The 24,164-nt window shown below is 44.9% G+C and overlaps 1 protein-coding gene across 1 annotated transcript in view; it reads left to right on the top strand.

Annotated features, from left to right (window-relative positions):
• Positions 1 to 24,164, top strand: part of LOC142563120 (solute carrier family 26 member 10-like) — an 87,954-nt gene that overhangs the window by 35,234 nt on the left and 28,556 nt on the right. The window contains exons 3-8 of the mRNA XM_075673662.1: positions 3,256 to 3,366; positions 6,621 to 6,784; positions 8,865 to 9,029; positions 17,746 to 17,901; positions 19,369 to 19,451; positions 21,547 to 21,694. Coding sequence (XP_075529777.1) covers positions 3,256 to 3,366; positions 6,621 to 6,784; positions 8,865 to 9,029; positions 17,746 to 17,901; positions 19,369 to 19,451; positions 21,547 to 21,694 — 827 coding nt within the window. The remainder of the gene's footprint in view (positions 1 to 3,255; positions 3,367 to 6,620; positions 6,785 to 8,864; positions 9,030 to 17,745; positions 17,902 to 19,368; positions 19,452 to 21,546; positions 21,695 to 24,164) is intronic.

Consider the following 24,164-nt stretch of genomic DNA (forward strand, 5'->3'; position numbering starts at 1 on the left):
AAGGTTGAACTAACAAAGCAACAGGGATGCGCGTGATGATTGAATAGATGGTGACATAAAAATTACCGACGATTACGTTACTTCCTAATGCGAAATTTGAGCGCAGCAAATAAGCTGTTTCACCTTTTCGATAGATTGAGGCAAAGAAATCGAGCAACACATGTATGCGCTATCACAGATTTTTTTTAATTTTTCACACGTATTCCTTTAACAAAGACTCCACTAACAGTTCTTGACAGTCAAGAAGGAAGCTTTGTGGTCGGAGAAATAGACTGATATATGTTCGACTTGGTACACCAATGCTTGATTCTCAAAGACGAGATCTATACAAGTGCCTCGCGAGGTTGTCACAGCCGTGGGACGCGTTACGAGCGAGAGGAACGGGATGTTCTCCCGCATAAGTGTTAGGAAATTGCTGTTTGTCTTTATGTCAAGCCGCCACCGATCTGGCTCTCTGATTGCCACCGCACAGGGCGAACGGCAGCGGCAATTTCGGCTCGGGCGGTGCACATATACAGATCCGCCGCCACCGATCTGGCTCTCTGATTGCCACCGCACAGGGGTTGCATTGGAGGAGGAGCGAAGAAAGGAATTAAGTTCGAGCCGGCGCTTTGACAACCGGAGACTCGCAGGAAGAGGGGGGAGGGGGGCGGCGTGTACACCCAGCGGCAAACGATGGGGGCAGAAGCGCGCGCAGCAAGCGGACAACACGATAAAGGGAGGAGGGAAGAGATAGCAGCGACTGACTGATGCCGCTGACGCCGATAGTGAGTCAACCCCAGCTGCGGAGTTGGTTTCAGGGACAACGCCGCCGATGCCGACACAAACAATATGATACCCTCGCTTCCGCAGCGCTAAGAACCAGGTCTAGCCGTGGGAAGGTGGTCACGTATTCGTCGACGTGCCGGGGCCTACGTGAAATAACCGGCGCGTCGGCAACTGAAGAGCACCCTATCCGCCACACAAGAACAGGGGGGGGGGACCCTTTCCTCCTCTTTCTGCATGGCGGCGACGGTGTTCTATGCAGTCACGTTATCTTGACTCTCTAGCGGCGTCAGCGGCATCCAGCGGTATCAGTCGGTCGCTGCTAGCGCTGGGGGGATGAAAGGGGGGCGGAGCTGGTTACGAGGCCGACGACAACGCCGACGACGACGCGAAACCCAGGAACGGACGCCAAAGAGCTGCGCTCTAAAATTGTGTTAAACATTATGAATAAAATAAAATATTATAATTAAAAGAATAAACTAAGCCCTGCCTGCTGAAATAGATGGTGACAACTTAATTCATCTTGTGCTATTCAGGCGGGCACCGAATCAATGACAAAGTTGGCCTCCACACCCCAGGAGATGCCAATAACTACCGCCATCAAAACGGAATGAACAAATTTGACAACCATTCTACTCTGTGAAGATGTAATGGCAGCGAAAGCTGTCAGTCAAAGTTCTCAAACGAAAAGCAAGGCGTTTCACATCACTGCGGGTCGGCCTGAAGACAGTGCAATAGCGGGCCGACCCGCGGCGGAGGTGAAGCAGGCATTGAGAACTCCCCATACGTGGGCCGATCCCGAAGATATTGCAATACTGGGCCCACCCGCGGCGGGGTTGAAGCAGGCGTTGAGCGCTCCCCACACGTGGGTCCATCCCGAAGGTGGTGCAATGCTGGGCCCACCCGCGGTGGAGCTGAAGCAGGAATTAAGAACTCCACATATGTGGGACCGTCCCGAACATTCCGAAGGGCGCGTTATAGGTTCCCGAGTCCACAGGGATATGTGCCATTGATGTTGGACCCTTTTTGCACTGTTACCAGGATCGGCCCATATGATGATTTTTTCTATAAACAGACGCCGAAAAAAAAAACTGCGGAAGTTAGTCATACACTGCTTTCGGTTTAAAAGGGGGCAATATGTTGACCGCCGAGTAGATTGATTTGTCGACGCTTTAGGAAAGTGTGTGAGGAGGGGTGCCTTGGACGGATAGGAGGGGGGGGGGGAGGTTATGCCGTCTAATATGGGGGGACCGCCTCCCCCCCTCCCCGCGGGCTCCAACTTGGGTACGTGCCTGGGCTGCAGTCAACGTTTCTGCAAAGCAACTTCTCTTCGTGAGGGCGGCAACTACCCTCGTGAAGAGAAATGCCCTTAAAAAGCGTTCGTTTCAATGAGAGTACTGGTTCACCCATTATTGAATGATCACGAGCTAAAGTTGTCTTCACACATCACACTTCGGTACAGTGGAACAGAAAAAAAATGTGAAGTTACAGGAAAATGTAAACAGAAAACAGAACTTTGTCTTTGCCTCAAAATGGATGATTGTTTTACACACACATTTACTGTAAAAGAAACAGAAAATATTATTAAATTAACAGAAAAACTTTAAACTAGAAACAGAACTTTTTCCTGTAATAGAATGCAGATAGCTGTCCTTAAACACGAAATTTCTGTTAATGGAAAACAGTAAGAACTTGTGAAGTAATAGAAAAAGGAAAAATGGAAAGCAGAGCTTTACAGAAATTTTCTGGCAAGGTAATGTGGATTTACAATTTACAATGTGGATTATGTCACACAATTTGTTGGAATAGTATGCTGTGCGCTAGCGCAAAATGGGCGACTTGAGATTGCATATAGAAAGAGGTTCGCCACGCAGTTGACTCACAATAATGTATCTTTGACATCCTATTTTTATAGCAGCCCAGGATTGCGACGGAGGCCTCGTTTCAGTGGAAATTGAAAAATATTTGCTCCTTGCCCGTCCTCTTACTGCTCCATTATGCTGCCAGATGGAGGTTATCAGGAATGCGTAAAGGCGCTGCCACGAGCCCAAAACTTCACACGTCTGCATACATTTCACAGAGCGCGCGAAGGCTCCCTAAGGGGAAGTGTATCTGGGTTTACGAGCACATGGACGGAAGGAGAACTCAGTAATTTAAAGATCAAAGAAGAAGACTGGAAGACAGAGAAAGGACAATCGTTTGGTGTGTCTATATGGCTGCTTCAAGCCATAAACATATAGGAACAACCTTAGCTGATCCCCTTTGTGGAAGAAGTATCACGTAGACCATCGTGGACACTGTGAGTCACAACGGCAAACGCTGGTTTTCCAGGACGTAGTGTTCTCAAATAATAACATCACACCGCTATCAGCCGTTAGGAAAGAAAAATACTTTAAGACAACGGAACTCTCATCTAGACATATCGGAAACTATAGGCTGAAGTAAACTGCACGATTTGTCAAAATAAGGGAATGCCTTTTCTCGACGCAGGTCTCGTGCTGGCCATCATCGCCGGAGTCGATCCAGCGCTGGGCCTCTACAGTACGCTCTATCCGGCACTAGTCTACGTCATCATGGGAACTTCTCCTTACGTATGTATGGGTATGTAAACATACGAAGTGTATTTCCTGTACAAGAACACGTTCTAGTCACCAACCTTTTCTACTTTCATGGTGATTGATACCTCTTTACAGGGAGCTGCTAAGCCACGAATTGCCGTCCGACTCTAGCTTTCAAATGATTGCTCACAGCGATCGTATGTAGACATGTGGGTCAATAATTACTTCGTTACTTTGTTTATTTCTGTTACACTGCAAAAAACAACGATTTCATACTGCTTTACATTTTTTCGTGACAACAGTTTTTTACAAAGAAACCATTTAATTGGAGGACGGCATTGGCAAGATTTATGTCACTACCAAAGACTGCCTAGCAATCACAGACATGACAGAGAACTTGGCTAACTTTTTTATTCACAGCATAAAACAAAGCGAGGTACTTGTGTTTAGTCACTTGCATTGATCCTGTTTATTGCAATACTAATAGTTTTATATGGAAAAACACTGGTCAATAAAAAACTTATTTTGCACTGGTCTTATGTATCCGGCGCTCTTGTTCACTGGATCCCAGCGGATTCCCTTTCTTATATTTATAAAAGCTTGATGTTTTCAGCCTCGTTCTGATGAATAAATTCGGCGAAATATAAAATATTCCTGAGCAAGTTCTTCAACAAATTTGCAGTGTTTGGTGTTCTTTCGTTATTCATCACTTCTGGTGATACGTGGGCATCACTACCCTGGCAACATCCTAAGAGTCTTGGGATCAGGAATCTCAAATATTCCGAATAAACGCAGGTTTGTAATAGCTCAGGCGCTGAGCTCAGATACATTTTAATTTGTTATTGCCTCCCTTTGCATTCGTGGGCAAATTTGCCTAATATTATGTTCATCTTTGGGACCGGCTGAAATTCGCATTTAGGAACAAGTTGAGTATATGACTTTTTTTTTGTGAATACGAGCCGGGATCTTCCAAATCTATGTTCTTTTCTGGAATTTCTTACGTAAGAAAGTCCGAACAATATGTCTTGGTCTGGTTCATGTGAATGCGCTTCCAGTGCCAACAACCGTCGGAGGGAGAACAGTCCGTAGGGACACGAGCGCTATTGTCTCCCAGGATTTATTGCCGGCAAACACAGGTAATCACGCAACAGAACCGTGAAATTTAGGCAGGTGTCCTTTCTGGGCCGTACGCGCGCAAACTTAAGCGGAATACTTAAATGTAGGCTTGTGGTCAGTAACCCAGTGGCCTTGATTAAAAGGTAACTAGTGTACGTTGTTGGCCGCCATTGCACACTGTCGCGAAATATTGAAGTGCTTTCCTTGTCCCCAGTCGGCTCCTATTAACTTAAATGGTAAAAAACACATTGCGTTTTCTTTCTCGTTTTCTATAATCAATACACTCGAGCGAAGAGAAGAAACTCTTGGAGAATTTTTATACCTTTATTAACCTTGTTTTTTCCCTTCCCTATACGTTTCAAAGATTAACATTTTTTGTGCTAATGTGAAGGTAAAGTTTGTTACTGCAGTGTATTTTTGAGTGCTGGTCTCTGTCTCAGCTTTATGGTGCGTCTAAGATGCTATACCATACACCTACCCAAATTAACTGTGAAGTACCAATAAGTGCTTCAGAGTTCTGCACAACGAATACGAGATTGTTTAGCACTGGTCACACGCTGTTTGCGGCCTATGACGATGGGATGGCGCGTACAGTTTTAAGTAGAAAAGTACAGCGCCGCGTTCTGCGTCCACCATTCGTTTATTCAACGTGCGGTGTGTTTCGTTGAAGAGTACCTCGTTTTTTCCGAACGTGGTGGGCTCCGATAGCTATAGGCTGTAATACTTTATTTGTAGCAACGCTAACAGTAGCGCTAATGTATGATAGTCATGCATAGCGCGCTACAACATAATCACTTGCGTAAGCGCACTTTTTTCGAATATGGTATTCAAGGAGGAAAGAGCTCCAGGCATGCCAGCTCGGTAAAAATCACGTTAATATGTACGTTCAAGATGCACGCACTCAGTAATACAATACATGTACACAATGTATTCTCACGCATATACTGCGAAGCTAATGTTTTCTTGGAACGCGATCAGTACAGCACCAATGCTGTTTGCAGTAAGCTAGCTAGCTACTAATCGCTAGAGAACTGAAAGCTGGATCAGTTGGCAATTATTCATTGTAAAATTGCACCGCACACTAAGCATAAACGAAGCAGGTGGTTTACAACAGGTCAGCGCTTGTTTCTAAAATGCTGGTGTCCGTCCTTAGTGCGCGATGCGGCTCTACAAAGCAAAATTAGTTGGCGAGATTATTAAATTAAACTATAAACATTAAAGAACCCCCAATGGTCGAAAGTTCCGGGTTCCCCCAATACGACATGCCTCATACTCAGATCGTGGTTCTGGCACGTAAAACGCCATAACTTTTAATAATCACAGCTAGCCGTGGAGGGCCAAGGTTAGAGTTTTGATCTTCCTTTTAGAGCTTATTTAAAGCTGTGCCTGCCTGGGTGCTGGTGCCTGCCTCCGGGCTGTTGTACTCTCTTGCTGAATGAACACCCCTTACCGCGGTGGCCTTAGCCTATTATGCATATAGGTACGCTAATGCGAAGCTCCGGGTAGCATATTTTTAAACAGAGCATTCAACGAGCCGTTGACAGGGTTCGCCGCGTCCTAATCATTGCGATTGTTGCAGTTACCCCAGATTGCTACATCAGCCTAACCCTCCAGACACATGACCGGACAGTCCCACTACAATATAGTCCGCCAAGAGCATTTAGAAATAGTACATAGCCAAGGTACCACAAATTCCCTTTCGTGTCGCGCCAAGCGGAGCTGCCGGCTGCTTGTGAAGACAATTTAGCCCCTGTAAAACGTAAGAGACGAGGAAATCTGGGAGCCACTGTGGAGGGGAGTGCGGATATGGAGCCATTCGTGGAAAAATCCGTAGCGAGGCCTAAAAGCTACGCAACCTCGCGGATCCAAGGCTACCGATGTGCTACTGCGCTGTTTGAGCGGCAACCAAGAGGCACTTTCCGGCCTCCGTTCCACTGTTCTTAGGAAGTGCCCGCCATACTCTTTGCTGAAACACGGCGTAAGTGCCTGGCAGCTACGGGATGTTCTTTGTGAAGCGCTGGTGCCAACGTATCAGCGGAACGAAATGCAGCCACAGTTGCTCGGTGCACAGCATAGGTAATAGGTACCGGATTGCACTGAACGCGCAACGCATGCAACGTCACTCAGTGCTGTCTGGGAATTACTGAAGTCTTGCCTCCTGTTCACTGCCCTTCGTCGCAGGCATGGTCCCAGTGTCGGCCCTCATGACAGGAGTTGTCGTGAAGAAGTACACTGTCGTCTCGGACAATGGGACTCTTGTTGAAAACGATGTCGACGAACTTTCTATGGAGCGGGCAGGTGCTGACGTGGCCATTACGCTTACGTTACTCTGTGGGCTAATTCAGGTGAGTGGCAAACTGAACCGCTATAGTCACTAAAGAAGTGCTTATCTCGCAAAAATGAATATTTGTATCGTAGTAAACTGCGCCTTCACTCACAGTCATAGTCTTTCATAGGTTCATCGTATAATTTCCTCTCCCTAAAATATTATTGTGCTGTCTATAGATAACGATAATTATGGACACATATATATTTGCATTTACCATTGCCTGTGTTATTATCTTAAGTCTCATATTCTGTCGACTTCGTTTATTGTTTATATTTTCGTGCTTGCTGTTTTTCTAAAAGAGGCAAGACTTTGTAACCACTTTGTGCCTGCTTTTGTGTGCAGTGTTTTTGACCTGCTGTCAGTGTACAGGTCTTCGGGGGCTATAAATCCGGTAACTTCCTTCCCCCTCACCTTTATTTAGAAATGGAACATACGTGCTTAGATGGGATAAACGAATGAATGGACAAGGTGTAAAAGCGGGAGGGACGTTTTTTGTGCATTGTTCCATGAGAAAGTATTAAAAAGCATACCGAAATTATGCCACAGCGCATTAGGATTTTCAGGCTGTTGCTTGAGAACTTCATTTTTTTCCTTGGCGAAAAATTTGTCCGAGAAGCATGGCAGCCTGGGCTGGTCAGCAGCCGCTGAAAATCAGATAGCAGAACACTGCGTCAACCAAAGTGTCTCATTATAACAGGAACCTTTGGCAGATCTGACACAAACAAAAGAAAATCTGGCTTATTCTGGAAGGTTTGCTTTATCTGTAGTACAATCGAACCATTGAAGTGAACGACCTGAAATTTTAGTTATATGGGCTTACGAAAATGCAGCGCTAGGACCAGGGAAAAACGAGAAAGTGTACGATACACGCGCTGAGCGTCTGCGCACGTGTCCTAAATTTCCTTTTCTGCCCCTTGTATTCGCGCCGAATTTCGGCAACCATGAATCCAACATTCCAGCTGGACGTATGAGCAGTGTCGTATCACCTCATATGGGTTTGCTATTAATCAGTAACTAAGTGTCCTCTTGCAGCAGCTGCACCAACGTTACTCATTTTTACGGCAGTCATGTTAGAACATTCGCTGATAGACAAACTGGAACCTACAAAATCACGGTTTTAGCGCATTCTCCAACATGTTACAGGCACTGCAACTTATTATTACATTTATTTAAAGGGGCTTGTATTGAATGCAGCATAATGGGCTTGTACCACAGGTAGTTTTGTACTCGTGACAGTTCGATAGTATTGCTTGCTTCTCCTGTATAACTTTTGCTGAGTGTATAGGTATTATTAGTTCACATTATAAGCGTGCAAAACCATTGAGATAAGTAACAATGACCATCTCCACCATGTAATCAAGGTTGGTGGTAATTTTGTTTTTTTTCTATTAACTCCATCAATGTGTTGCTGAAGGAATTTCTGCTTTGCATGTAATAATATCGAAACGGTATCTTTCCCAGAATTTCTGTCGCTGTTTTCTTCGCAAATAAATATCCGGAAAGTGCAAATGAGCTAATAATTGATTACTGTTTGTATTATAAGGTGCAGTATGCAGTTGACCTGTCGCCATCTCTAAATATATATGAAAATCGAGACTGACTAGCATAACAAGAGTGAAATTGGAAATTCGTATTCTTCACACCAGCCCAGGTACAGTAATGTCCCACATAAATAGTAGCCAAGGAGGGTAAGGTTCTTGTGGGAGAGTTCTAACATTGTCTCTTTGAGTAACAATAGAAAATATAGAAAGGAAAATCACTTGCACACTAATAAGTTGAATAATTAACGCAGCCATGCTCGAGTTATATCTATTTTGAAAATAACTTCCACAACAGCATTTTTTACGACATTTAAGGCCGGGCCGCTTTGAAAACCTACACGGGCGGGCAAGCTTACAGCCATAAATATATCGGCAGAGTTCATGGTGGCAGTACAGAAACAGTTTATGCTTCCCGTCCAGCTTCTGACGCGAACAGACACTAGAATCTAGCCACAAATTATCCATGCCCAAGTGTACGCTAGCGGGCAGACTTGCACGCAGTTTTTTTCTTCAATCTTTCAATGGTCACACTTCTTACGCATTCCACGCGGCAAGGTCGGTCTGTGGTTGCTGCGGCTGGACCGATTGGCAGCGATCATCTCACCTGTAACAGGCGAGGCTTTCCTCTCTGGCTGCTCTCTCGTCGTCATCATCAGCCAGCTGCCATCGGTATTCGGCGTCGACGTCAAGCCCACGCAAGGTCTCTTTGGTGCACCTCAGGTAAGCCAATAATGATGATGTTTCGTACAGAATGGAACAGCTTAATTATGACCAACGCGAGTATTTGTGAGTTTGGAAATAGTATGAAGGTATTGGTAAAGATATGTCCACAAGCTTCCAAGCATCGGTTTTCCAACTTTCTCTCTCTGTTTCTTGGTGGCACACTTGTTTCCGGGCGAAAGCTGCTGTTTCTAGGAAATACACAGCAACAGGAAATCCGCTTCAACAGCCGCAAATTTGAGCGCTGCACAAAGGCACACGCCACTTACCACTCCATCGAGACTTCACGCGAACTAAACAACGGTCCGCTCACCAGAATAGTTCACCCTAAATGTGAGTCATTTCCTTGATACACCCCAACCACACTCCGTGCACAAAAATGTATATTACTAGAAAAAATTAAAATTTGCTCGCAGACTTCATTCTCGCCATACAATCTTCATCACTGTTGTCTTCGACAAGAATGATTGTTTGCATATGACTTCTTTGTGTACTTTGCATCCCCAGTATTTGCTGTGGGCTAGTTGACATGATTCGATGATAAACTTAGGCAAAATTTTAGGCCAGCTGATATTGTATGTCCATGAGCCCAAACGTCTAACCATACACTCATTCATCCAGCCCATCTTTGGCTTCGTCTGACATACAGATTTATTGTCTAAAAAAAATGAACTAGTCCCCGCACACCTTAGACTATGCTCAGCACAGTTTATCTACTAGAACTTACTGAGATCTCAACATAAAGAAGAAAAGTACAAAAAGGCACTAGCTTTACCGAGTCTTTTTCGCAAAATTAAGCTTCTAACATATAACCACAACAACTTCATCGACAATTACGATGCTCCCTAGTGCGACGCGGGCAACCTGCCCCGTGCGACACCTCCGAAACGGAGCGAAGTGTGGCACGACTGCCTCGCTATTCGAAAGATCGCGGGAGACAGCGCGGGAGTGGCGCGTGGGCGCGATCCACAGCAGGCGCCGCAGACAGACCTCCGCTCATGCAGCGCTTTGTTTCCATATATAGTATCGATGGAGGCTCTTGCCGCACGCCATCCGTGAACAGACGACGGTGCGCCACTCTGGAGCCATCTCTTGGCGTTCGTCGCCACAGAGCCTGTCTTGTGCGGCACTACGCTTCTCTTCTCCCGCTTTCGTCATACCCTCCTCTACTTTCCGCCTCATGGTTACGACGCACCCACTTCCTCCGCTTTCGTCCATGCGCTATATTCGCTTTCGCCCTCTTTTATCCCCGCTGCGCTCCACGTTCGCTCTTTCGTCTTTCGCTGCGCTCGTTGGCTCGCTTGCGCCGAGGGACGACGCCGACGCAGAATGCAGGAACAGGCGCTTAAGAGCTGCACTATAGAATATGGACAACGTGGGAGAGAGACAAACAAGAGACATTGCACAAGACTGGAAAACAAGGCTTGGACGCGTTGCATGTATAGTTTATACATGATCGGTTTATGCATGTATATTTATACTTTTAGGAGGTTACTTCACGCTAAATAAACTAGCCGAAATCATAGTACTATTGCTTACATGATTGAAGTTCTACACGTGGTGGCGATGTACTGCTGCTCGCTTCTGACAAACAGGTGCGTGTTCATCTTTATTAGACTGGTTAACGACTGATCCGCTCGTACCAGCAACGGCCAGTTTGTACGAGCCGCCAGTGTGCATAATTTTTTTATTTCGTCCTGCCATGTCGAAATTTGCATTTAAAAAGCTGCAGTAGTTCCTTGAGTAAAACGATTAACAATAACGGTAGATGCACTATGAACGGTTAGGGTCTCACAACATAACCTTAACCTGAGCGACCATTAAGATTAACCCATGCAAGTGACGACAAAAGATAAGAGCGAGAAACTGAGCTATCAGGCACGTTGAAACAGAAATCCGGGGCCCAGTTTCGCCATGGGCTGGGTTCTTTCACTATTGTTCTGGTCGACATCAATGTTGGTTAGCATCTGTTTTGACGAACATTTCTAGCTCATGAACTTTATTCTCGTGATTATGGCGCCCTGGCTTTGTGGTGGTTACTCAGCAAAAAAAAGCAAAGTTCAGGATATTAAGCCGTCCCGATTGGGTCAAGCCGGACGAGGGACTTTTATTCAATGATAAAAAATATTTTGTTAAATTTGGGACGATTAGACACACTAGCTGAAACCCATGTTTGATGAACGCTAAAAGAAAAAGGAATGCTCCGTCGGTATTTTCGGGCGTCGCAGCAAGTGCACTTAGCTTGAATGTTGCCACTTATATAATTTATCCGTTACATTGTGTGAGCCTCCTTCTTACTACTAACGTCATTTACCAGTGTTTTGCGACAAGAAATACTCCAGCCACTAATTTGTTGATTTAACATCGCCATGAAGACAATGATGCCGACGAAATAACGCGAGAGAAATTCTCGTACTAGAGTGCCAGAAAAAAAGTTCGAATTTCTAAGAGAAGAGAACCGAAAGAACAGCGTAAATGAGCTGAGCTAGAGGAAACGGGAAATATAATAAAAGAGGAAGTTGCTCGCACCCCTGTAAAAACTGCCGCCAAATAAATCGTGCGTTCCACTTACAGTATTAGTTACCTATGACGGTGTCAGTTGACACCACAGCTGTAGGGCCTCAACCCTAATGACGTTCTACTTCGCGCCACTGGAATATTAAACAATATCCAATAGCCTAATGTACAGATTCAGAAGTATTCCACCAAGTGGTTCAAAGTATTAGCGTCAGTATGGTCCCAAAGTCTGAAGCTGATTTTTGCGTGATTAAAGCCGCTGCAGCTTATTGTTGCGATTTTGTCATTTAATAGTTACTGTTGTGTATGTTGGATAAGCTGCTCGGCATTCGCAGAGTGGTTCTAAGCATTAGAGCAAAGGTTTCGCTCTTGGTAGAGGAATGCACAGTTCTTTTCGTTCATTGTTCAATGTGATTACCATTCCATGGGAACATCACTGAATTTTCAGCATGTTTGTCACCCTGCTGCCGGTGGGTGACACAAGTTGTCTACAAGCTTCTGCTGCTACCTTTGTGCTACCTTTGTGCTACCTATATATATATATATATATATATATATATATATATATATATATATATATATATACATACACGCAGGAAAGAGACGACGAACTTTTTGGAAGACTTCTTTACTTAAAGTTTCCGGCCGGTGGACCAGCCTTCGTCAGAGTACAGTGGACTCTGACGAAGTACACTGTACTCAGAGTACGTCAGAGTACTGTACTAAGTACTGTACTCTGACGAAGGCTGGTCCACCAGCCGAAAACGTTAAGAAGTCCTCCAAAAAGTTCGTCGTCTCTTTGCTGCGTATGTTACGTCGGGTCCTGCGTGCTGAACTTTGAAGATAACCCCTGTATATAATATATATATATATATATATATATATATATATCAGGGGCGTAGCCAGGGGGGGAGGGGGGGGCTTATGGGGCTTCAGCTGCCCCCGAAATTTTTTCTGGCTGTCATAGGCCGCCTACCAAAGCAACTCCCGGCGCCGGAAAGTATGCTAGATTTTGTCTAGAATGTCCTTTTGACGCTGGAAAAGAAATTTTAGCGCGAACATTGCGAAATCGGGCTGGATTTGGCGGCAACGCCCATGCATCGGGAGTCACATGTTGTAACGCGAGGAGCCCCACCGAGCACAAAGCTTCGAGCGCGTTTTGATGGCGAGCGGGCTCGTCTCGGCATCTCGCGGAGGCCGCGCAATCTACGACGCGCTTGGATTTCAATTCCGAAACTTTATGGCTTTAAAGTTCTCATAACCTTTTTATGCTAAAGGTGCACTGACATTTCCAAAGTCGTGCTTTAGATTTTCAATTCGGAAACTTTGTGGGTTTAATGCTGTTATAAACATTTGACGTCAATGATGCATTGACTTTTCTAATGGCACGTTCACACTGAGGGATCCGGCGTCTACAGCTAATGGAATTCTCCTGCGGCCGAAAATGCCGTCATTCGCACTGCTTGCGCATCGCGCCGCCGGAACGACAGACAGCGCCATCTGCCCCATAAAGTGCAAACCTCCAAGCAAGCGCAGGATATCCCGGATGTTCGCGCGGCTCGGAATTGCGCAGGTGTCTCCGCTCGGGTCGAGTTCGTGCGGTAATTTTGCGCGTCTCCACCATAGCTTGGAAAGGCAATGATGAACCCTGAGCAAGAAGAGGCAGTACTGCTAGCCCTGTTGGCGACCACCTTTCTGGCGATGCGTGACGCGCAGGAGCATTCGCCGAAGGGACTACGCCACCGGCGTTGGTGGGTTCGTCCCGCTTTGCAGGAGCGTGTGTAGCTTGGTCACGCCACCTTGTCAGGTCGTTTATACCTTGTGTTTCGCGGGGTACTTCTCGAAAAGGACGGGGCGGTTACGCACCAATTCGATGAGCATTTCCAATGTCGCGGCGCGTTCGAAGACTGCGATATGACGAGCGCGTCATGGCCGCCATCTTTCGAATTGCTGGGACGCGCACCGATTGGTTCGCGGTGAGGGAATCCGGCGGCAGCTGCCGCAAAAATCGTTTCTGGAGCGATCGGCGCGGAAGGGGCTATTCCGGCGGATCTCGCCGCCGCCGAACTGGGTTCCGCAGAAATGGGCGCCGCTTCAGACGCCGAATGCCTCAGTGTGAACGCGCCATAAAGTCGTACATAGGCCCATACAAAGAGACACACCAAATCAACACACTGTCAAACAAGCCTTGTGGTGGTTCATTTGTGTCGCCATGTCACAGAAAAGATTATAAACATTTTTTTCCCCCGCGCCAAAGCATCCATGTCAAGACGCTGAAGCCAGCAAAGGTTACTAAGCTCTTACTTATTTTTCTAATTGGACTTTTATTCGCGAGGACACATTGAGCCTCTTTTCTTTCTTTTTTTCTGTTCTTGCTACCCGAGGGCTTCCGATCCAATCAGAGCGCATGCGTTTTTCTCATGCTGCATTGACCACCAGGCGGCGCACTTTGATGCGCGTTCGTTTTTCTCTGGCCGACTGGATTTTTGCCTGACAGAGTTTTGGACGCGTTCTGGCTAGCAGACGAGAAAAAGAAGCACTGCATTGTTCAGGACAACATTAATCTGGACTAGATGGCGCATACTTGAATTAGGAAGGAACATTGGCGCGTGTTCTTTGTCGTACTCACTCTCGTGATCGTCTTAGTTGGCACTGTTCCCTCCTAAAACAATGCATTATCGCTCGCCGCCAGCCCTGCGGGGTCTCGACGGATTGGAATGCGTTAACTTGAGCGCAACCTCTCCGGAAAATATGGTCTCACCGGTGTAGGAAACCCAGCAGTATACGTGTGGTTCTCTGAGGACCAAGCGTCTCACGTTTGCTTCGATATTCCTTCGGTAGCCACATTAAGTGCCCAAAGTAGGCATTGGATTGTAGCCAACATGCTTCCATTTGCGTTATTTCATTTCGGCGCCCTCCGCCCCACAAAATAAAAAAATAAAGACATTGTTGCGGCGCAGCGAATTATCGCATGGTGAAAGTTCGATTTTGTTACTTCGCTTGCGGAAAGTAATGCGCCACGGGATGCTTCAGTTGCCGGAAACTCTTTATCATATTATTGCGACAGCAGCTATATGGAGACTCCAGGCGCACTCCTGCCATCCCCGTCGCCCTCATGTTCCGTATAACATCGTGACGGCGCGCCGCGCGCCGCATGCTGTATGTGCGAGTGAAAGCGTAAGGGGGCGGTGCGGCATGGGTGAGCCGACGATGGTGGCTCAGTCTTGTGTGCGCAAGGGAAAAGAGCGGGGAGGAAGCGCGCCGCCTTTCGTCGCGCGCGATGCATCAGGTGGAGTGGAGGGAGGGGGGCAGACCTTCGGATTCTGTGATCTGTGAATCTGATTGCGCAACATGTTTATTTGCCTTGTTTGACGCATCATATACAGTGACTTTTTCTTAGATAATTAGGTTTATTTGAGACTTATATGTGCCTTTATTTAAATATCTTGTTGCGAGGATTTGCGTATATGCGCAGTGAACTTTGTTTCCAGGAATACTTTTTGCCCCTTATCAAGCTGTATCTTCACACTTGTATATTCTATTGTATCTTCGCATTTCTAATGCACGAGGGTGAGGCAAATGAAAGTGAGCCAACCTGCCCCGCGCAATAATGATTCGGTTCATAATTTGCGAGGCATGCGCATAGCACATAGAAATCTCATTTACAAAAGTGACATGCAGGGGTGAAGATAAATGTTCTTTATTGCTCTTATACACTGGGTCGAACGTGGTTGCGTGACATAATGGACACTCCAAAAGTTGAACAGCGTGGTGTGGTGGGTAGGGACACACAAAGATTTTTCCCAAAAAAAATTAGCCGCCGTATGGCTGCCGAGTGCGTTGTACATTGCATTTCGTTGGCCACTGTGAAGCGTTGGAGCAAACGGCTCAAAGAAGGACGCGAAAGTTGCAAAGACGATCCATGGTCGGGCCAAAGCCACCGTGTAATCCCCCCCCAACACAATTCCAAAGGCTGATTAGTCAAAAACGCAGGATAAGCATCGATGAATTGGCAGGGCGTGTGAACATCAGCCACGGTTCGGGTCACACTATAATTCATGAACATCTCGATTGTCGGCTCTTGTGCGTGCAATGGATGCCCAAGGTTTTGACTCATTGCCAGAAGACGGAGAACTTCGGTACTGCCTTGACTCATCTCATACGGTGTCATGATGAGGGTGACCTTTTTCTACAAATGACCCGGGACTACTAGCCTAAAACACTACGGCAAAGCTTACAGTGGAAGCATATGAGTTTACCACACCCAAGGAAAGCAAAGGCCGTTATTTCTGCGGGAAAGGTGTTGCTGACTTTCTTTTTCGACCGTCAGGGGCCATTATTGATCGAATTTGCTAAACCTGGAGAGACTATCAATCGTTTTCGATATTGTGAAACATCGTATCGGCTGCGTGTCGCAATCACGAAAAAACGACATGGACCATTGAGCAATTGTGTCATCTTGCTCCCCGACATTGCCCATCCCTACATCGCTGATGTGGTTAATACAAAACTGGCAAAAGTTCAAGTGGGAGACGCTGCAACATCAGCCATCCAGCCGAGGCCTGTCGCCTTGCGATTTCTACATTTGGGAGCATTTGAAAAAACTGCTCAAGGGAAGCAAATTAGTGTCCGACGATGACGTAGAGCCAGTTACAGATTTTTGAAGCAGCAACCCAAGGAGCTTTATGAGACGGAAATTGCGCGACTCGTTAGTCAGTGGGACAAATGTCTAAATGCTCATGGAGACTACTTTTAAATAAAATACGCCGTTTGTCATATATTCGCATTGGCTCACTTTCATTCGACTCGCCCTCGTATATTTTGCTGAACTCCTGCTTTTTATGTGCTCTGTGTGGCGACTATAATTTCAGAGCAATTACTCGCAATACACAGCCGGTGACAGCTGCTCCTGCGCAGTACATTCTAACAAAGGGCAGCGTCATTGATATTTTTCCCTGGTCATTGGATATGTACAAAAATGTAAACAAGGTTTTTGAATCGCGCACACACACACGCAGAGAGAGCGAGAGAGAGAGAGAGAGAGAAAAAGAGGTGCATATGAGAGAAAGGCCGGGAGGCTAACAAATTTTCATTAAAATATTTGTCCTCAACTTGTACATTTCATGGCTTTTACATTTTTCATATGAGCTGCACACACTGCTTTGCTCGTTTCAAACTGATGTAGTTTTTAAGTTCATGTTACATTTGCTTTATTTCTTAAATATAAAGAAAGCATGGAAGCATTGATATCAGTTATTTCGGGCGCAATTTTGAGACATGCGAGTACATTCTTTTATGAAAAAATTCATATTTTACGTATTTTGACAGTGCCTAGCGTTCAAGAATTCGTGTGCAGCATTTTTGGCAATGGCAACGCAGTTATTATTAACGTTTAACGTATTTGATCCCTGGATTATTTCTATAAGGAGGTGGCCGAGCTGCAACGAGAGTCGCCCCCCCCCCCGAACGAAATTTTTGGCTACGCCACTGATATATATATATATATATATATATATATATATATATATATATATATATATATATATATATATATATATATATATATATATATAGCACTTGGTGATGGCAGTGGATGTGCTATAGGATGTCCTGTCCAGTGGTAATGTGCTAGATGGTGCCTGTGGAGTGGTACGAAATTGTAGACATGGTTGTCGATAAAGTGATTTCAAGGAAGTGACAGAACTAGGGAGGCACAGACAAAATACTACACGGATAAATATGTATGTAATACTATATGTGCCCAGGTGGGCTCCGTGACTTCTTGCTCTTGCCCCGATTCGAAGGATGTGCCAATGAAACGTCACTGTCTAAGTGCGATTAAGGAGCCCGCCCCAAGTTCAGGTATTATAGATGAAGCGTTTCTGTGGCGGCAATGCGATGTGTCGCTACATAGGTTCAAAGATAATCGCATTACCATCGACCATTACACTCGGATGATTTCAGTAGGAATTTGTTCTTCACTTATCACGATTTCCAACACAAATAATGCTTATTTTGCAGTGAACAAATTTATCCCCAAAATGAAAGTCTGATCACCGCATCAATTACTGTAATCTAATGAACATATTAGAATGGCTGCTAGAATGTGTGACCTAGACAGCTTCTTAGCCAACTTGCCATTTCTGCGTATTTTGCGCGGATAAATTGTGAGACTTTCTTCTGATATGCTTCATTGCAGACATTATACCACGTGTCAAAGAGTGTCCCAAGAAGTAACCTTGCCACTTCGCTGCTGTCACTGGCCTCGTTCGTTGTGCTGGTACTGGCGAAAGGTGTCATCGCCCGCAAGATGAGACGCTTCACGGCAATTCCCTTGCCGTCCGACCTACTGCTGGTGAGTCATTGCGGCATTAAATAAAGGAGCAGCCCTCGTTTCTACATTGTGCTCTCTTTAAATTGGGCCTAATATGTCGTAGCACGCGCTAGAAGGTATTTGAGTAATAAATAGCGGCTCTGGAGAAACATGCGAAGTATAAGCGAACACTGGGGTACAATGTAGATGGTCACGCATAGAAATCCAGGTCACTTTGTTGAGTTCCTCCACTAAGCCACTACGCGATGCGTTGCCAAGTTCACCCCCTCGTTGCGTAGACTTGTGCAATGAACAGTGCTTCAACGCAACGAATATTAACACATCTCGATTTTGCCAACTGGTAGCATCATTGTGTGACCTGAGGACAAAGTTCAAGGGGCGGATTCTGAAATACACAATTGGTCTAACGTGCACGTGTTGAACTTGGATGAATGCGTAGCGGTTCACTGTGGCAGTGTTCCCGGTGCACACAGACATCGAACACTCAAAAGCTTTTGACATAACCAATCTACAAGGAGCAATATAAAATATCAAAAATAAGAAAAGAACAATGATTGTCACTTCTAACGTACAAGACATTAGATGTTATTGCTCTTGGGAGAGCACAGTCCCAGAAAACGTGGTTTAAGCTCCTGATTTGAGCTTGCGACCACAAGATGCACGGGTTGATAGTACCCACAATTTGAGTTGTTTGACTGCCATGAATGCAGTAATAAAATGTGTGTAGGCTTTTCGACTTGGAGAAACCACGTTGTATTTCTCGCAAGCTTAACATACTTTTTTAACGTTACACTGATAGTACATGCAGATGAGCTGCCTGACACTGCGCACATCACCGCGTGCGTCAATGCAAGTGGTGGCTTAGCATTTGGGGACATATAGTTCAAACACCCCATTACAATAATCGTCAGTGTCCGTAATTCAGATTGGTAAAGAGGGTTGTACTAATGCTCACGGAAAAATGAAGGACGCAGTACTACATTGTTTTTGCCAAGAATTGAGTTAAAATAAGCGTAGCTCAGTGCGTAATAATGGCATACCGTGTAATTTTTCTAACTTTTTCATGTCAAAACTTGGGGCTTCTTTTACTTTGTGTTATGCTAAACATAAAACGTGGGTGAACAGCCCTAATTTCCAGAAGTTCCGGGCTCCTGAAATGGTGGAAAAAGAATAAATATTTGCCTTTCCTAAGCTACTTAGTAATGAACATCGTGCGGTTTTCTTTTTCTTTTTCTTTGCCAGCATCGGAAGGCACTCGAAAGGCTATAACTGTCGTAGGGGGCTGCACCAGGCGTTTAGAAAAATGGATTTGTCTTCGTCATGGAAGCTGTTGACTAAACTCTAGCGCAGTCTGCGATTGATCATTGTCTGATGTAGTCAATGTTTGGTGAATGTCCTTGTTCGTCATTAAAGCTTGAACAGAAGCGCCACCAAAAGAAAGCCACTCAACCTGTTCTCCCGCGATGAGTAACCCTTTACTTCACGCAGGTTGCGGCAGCCACTCTTTCTTCACATTTTCTCGAGCTCGACACCAAGCATAACGTCCGAGTGGTCGGACACATTACTCCGGGGTAAGTTACAAGTCGCGAATATTTAACAGAGTTATTAGATGTCGCTTGAAGGGTGAGAGCAAAAATCTAATATGGCCTGATAAAAGACTCATCCTAATGAAGCTACCCGTTAGAAACATATCGTAAAGAAAGAAACGCACCGAGTTGCCTATAGGCTAAGAAAATAATTATAGTGCTAGAATATAATGTTGTTTTCGATGTTTCTTCTTCTTCATTTTGTCGCGGGCAGCCAGAAGTGCCTAAACAAATCTATTTTGTGAAATTCTCTGCAGGAAAACGTATGATTCAGTCAGAAAAGAACACGACTTAAACATAGTGAGAAATATGTATTTACACGGGCTTGCTTTTGACTTCGAAATCATAGGTACTGAAATTTTCTTCCTCCTGCCTAGGGTATGACGTCAACTGTGCCATTTATGTATGGCCGTTTAAAGTATTTAGCAGATATTAAAATGCATTATTGACTTCGAATTTATGATATACCTAATATTCTGTGATAAAACTGCTACCACCTAGAAAGGCTATTTCCGGTGCGGGATCACATGGTGTTCTTATGCAGTTTGACATCAGCGATTACTGTGGAGAATATAATATGCGTGCGTATTCATGTTTTATTTGTTAAAATAGCGTAAACCAACTTGTACATTTCAGACGCTGTACATTGCCGCTGCTATTAATTAATTAGACCTCATTATTATGGGTCACGAAGATCTACAGTACATGCCTCAAAACTTGTTTAACTTCGACTACTGGTGTTTTCAAGCATTCCAGAGAGCACCACTATTGGGGCTATTAAATCTCAAGGTGGACGCCGGTAACTCAGCAAGTATCGTGGTGCGCAGGCAAATAAATCTCCAGTCACTGCGTTCACTAAAAAAATATTCAAAAGGGGATCAAGAATTCGTTTAAGTGGTCGTCTGTGCTTACTAGTGTAACTGGTAAAAAATAGCAGATGCCAAATGTTGAAGCCACTAAAACGCTCTCAAACAGGCGTCAGTGAGCGTGCCAGTAAGCCAGATTCTCCGCAAAGAAGCAATTCGCCGTCACTTTAATCAATGTTAAACGGCGTAGCAGAAGGCCTGCTTTTAAGCGGCAAGCACGGCTATATTCAGAGTAAGAGCACGAATCGTGGGGAATGCGGCATCAGAGTGTAAGGTCGGGTGTGCTGCACCCGCAAGCGCGAGTTGGTGAGCAAGACGGAGCACTTCGTCTGTTTTTCGCGTTGACAAAAACGCACTTCTGGACCGCAGAAGTATCTGCAGCCGGCTGATACGCTTTGGTATAACTGCGCAACTGGTGTATTAAATGTTTTTAATCATTTTAATTTGCTTTGAACGTTTCCTTGATATATACGATTGTGGTTTCTTTTCCGCGTCGTCTCCCCAGATAAGCTGATTTTTATTTTGTCATTTCAATGCCACCGAATTTACAAAAAGGATGAGTTCATCAATCGCACATATCTTTGATAAGCCCCATTGGCAGTTTACATAAATACAATCGACAGGTGTCTTTTCATTGTAAAAGCGGAAGAAAGCATATGGTATAATACGTGTGCACCTATCGGAATGCGCGTGACTGAATTTCACGGTGCACCAAGACTTGAAGAGTATGTGAGGCAACAAATTTTGGCAGCTTGTCGGTGGTATGTCTTTATAAGAGTGTTGCCTTCTTACAGCGCTGTGTGTTAGACTTGGACATGAGAAATAGAAATGGGGACTGTAAGCTTGTAAGATACTTGTCTAGAATGCTGTAGACGCGTGCTCTTTATTGCCTTGGCGACACTAGCGACAATACGTGGTTTTATCTATAACATTGATTGATTGTATACAACCGGCCTAAGGTGACCGTGCAATGCTACATATACGAAAGGTATTTTCGCCTCTTACCCTGCTTGCCGCCTAATGTCTAAGCCGTCATGCTCCGAATAAATATGTCGTTTTTGAAAGCACGACAAGCCTGCTGAAGGCTGTATTGGCCTACATGTTGTACAATTCTTCAGTCCCAACACCTGCACTTGTCGTTTTGTACTCAAAGCGCAAGCTAATCTGATACCGAATGTATGAGCGACACACATTTAAAACCGCACGTATTACAGATTCCCCATGCCGCGCGTGCCTTCCCTCAACCACTGGACATCGCTGTTACCTGACGCTGCAGCCATCGCGATCGTCCAGTTTGTCGTTACCTTCACAATGGCGGAACTCTTGGGCAGGAAGCGCCGCCTCAAGACAGACGCCAGTCAGGTAATTTCTTCACGCAGGCTCTGTACAGTACTTTCGACGCGCACGGGTAGTGAGAACGTGTAGCTGAAGTGGCAATGTGAGGCCACAGTGTGACAAAAGCAAGTCGCATGGATTCTGAAATACGTGACGTCATGATTCATGCCACATAAACGCCATAAATCGAGAAAATAATACGAAAAAAAAAGCTTTGCTAACATTGCACCAAATCATGTTTGTGAAAAGACCTGCTTCCACACAATAAAAAAATTCTGCTTTTACCAAGCCACAGAGGTATAAGCGCGAATGCCACAGAAATGCTAACGCGTAGTCACATGCTAAGTACGGGTAGGTGTGCTCATGAGAGTTGCTTCGAGCGCTACAGTTGAGACATGAAACAAAGTAAAAATGCGAATAAATACCAGTACTGCATTTTGCGCGTGAATAAAAATTCTCCTGGAGCAAAACCTCAATCGGGGACATATACCTCCTGACGGCACCCAAGACATTTGGCAAATAGGTTCTGCCGAAATCCGCTAGGGGTGGAGCTTTAGTAATTAGAGAAAATTGTTGGCCACCGCAAAGTAGGGTAGACGGGAAGAGTGAGAGCTTCGCAGTCAGATAAAAATTGCCCTGGTCTGCATATCGGGCCCGGGATCAACACCTTTCTGGAACAACCACTCAGGAAAGGCTTTGGCTCTTGGTTCTGTGCCCAGGCGAGAGCAAATTTTTCGCATGTAGGTTCTTGGCCTATGTTACGAGCACGGATATTCAGTGATGAGGAATTTCTATGAGTACCTCTGCGAATTGCTGTTCTCGGTGGAATTGCTTTTGGAGGATCAGCGCCGTGGTTCCTTGCTAAGGAACCGTTTAGGTAGATCTGATATTCGTTTCTTTTTATTTTACACAGAATGTACAATGAGACATTGTGACTGAAAGTATTTCGAATGTTGGTAAGCTTTTTGAAGTAGTATGATTTCTACTTTTACGTTGGATTCACCAGGCAAGAACATGATCACCTAATATGGAAGACGTTTTGAGCAGACGCATCTGTACAGGTCAGCGCTTGTCCAAGGCGTGCCTTTCCGTCCTTAGTCTGCTGTCGCAATTTGGAAATCATCATGTACGTCTTAGATGTTTCACTAAAATATTTTTTAAACACCAGACAGCAATTGAGATTATAAAGTGCAAAAAAGCACTATAACTGTGAAATATAGTGGCACAGATGTTTACGAAACGATGTAGAGGGCAAGCCTCGTGACATCACGCATGCGTGTAGCTTCCCGTCCGTCTCATTATCAGTGCCCAGTATTAGCCCTAAATTCTTGGGTTGTAGTGTGGTAGGTGACTTGTAGACACATAGACTGTAATTTCAAGTGCATCTACATCAACTCACAACTGTCTTTTACACGCATATTAAGAATATTGACATCTTTTGAGGTTGTGGCATAAATGAACTTTTATTCACTCGTGTTGCCGGATTTGTGCAGTTAGTTTTCTGCTAGGAACTATTTTGACCCACTTTAATTATAGTTTTACTTATATTTATGAAACGAGCTTGAGACAGCTGAACTGAAACACGGGATCAGCACTGACAAGGACGTCGCTCATACGCGCTATGCCAGAAACTTGCAGTGTGTCGTGTCCCCTAATGATACGACCGCGCATATATCGACCAAACAGGACGGGGCATATGTAGCTGGAATAGAGGTCATGCGGTCTCACTTAAGATAACAGTGCTCTGTGGACAGCTTGCGGCCAACAACAAAAACTTTGCATCGTATGCCCATTTGTATAACGCGAGCGTTTTAAGAAAAAGCAGCAAGGAGCGAAAACGGCAAACCCTGGAGAGCACGTGTTTTAGCAACACCTAATGGTCTCTAACAAATAAAGAATGAACATATATTTCGGTCAGGTGTCTAACAATTGCGTATGTGCTCCATTGCTCCCTTTACGTGGCCGATATGAGGCGTAGGCACTGTGCATCTTTGTGAAGTTTTTTCACATGAAAACTATATATGTAGCTTCCTACAGAGAAATATCCTTGTCGGTCTCCTTTTGTAGCGCCTTTCGGAGCGCCTGCTCAAGCTTTTCTTAGCTATGAACTATCTAGTCCAGTTGAATACTGTTCCCATATCGCCGTTCGCTCAACGTTATATCAACCTGATATCACGGGTATACAAAACTACTTCCGTTTCACTGTCGATCATGTTTGAACTCGCCCTTCTTGGTAGTAGGTACTCTGTTTAATTTACCGCTTAATCACCTGCCAGCTTTTATTTTTATTCCCAAAACCTGTGAATATATACGATATCACAACAAATATGCTAGCTTGCTTGCTCACCTAAAGATTCTATTCTTTCTTCCCGGTCAGAGTTTTAGTTTTTCGGCAACCGATGCAAGGAAGGTATGAATGAGAGTCAATGTTTGAACATTTACGTCTATGTTTCTGTAAATAGAGCAAACCTGCGGTAGCATTATATCTGTTGCCTTG

The sequence above is a fragment of the Dermacentor variabilis genome, chromosome 11, assembly GCF_050947875.1.
Source record: "Dermacentor variabilis isolate Ectoservices chromosome 11, ASM5094787v1, whole genome shotgun sequence".
NCBI classification, from domain to species: domain Eukaryota; kingdom Metazoa; phylum Arthropoda; class Arachnida; order Ixodida; family Ixodidae; genus Dermacentor; species Dermacentor variabilis.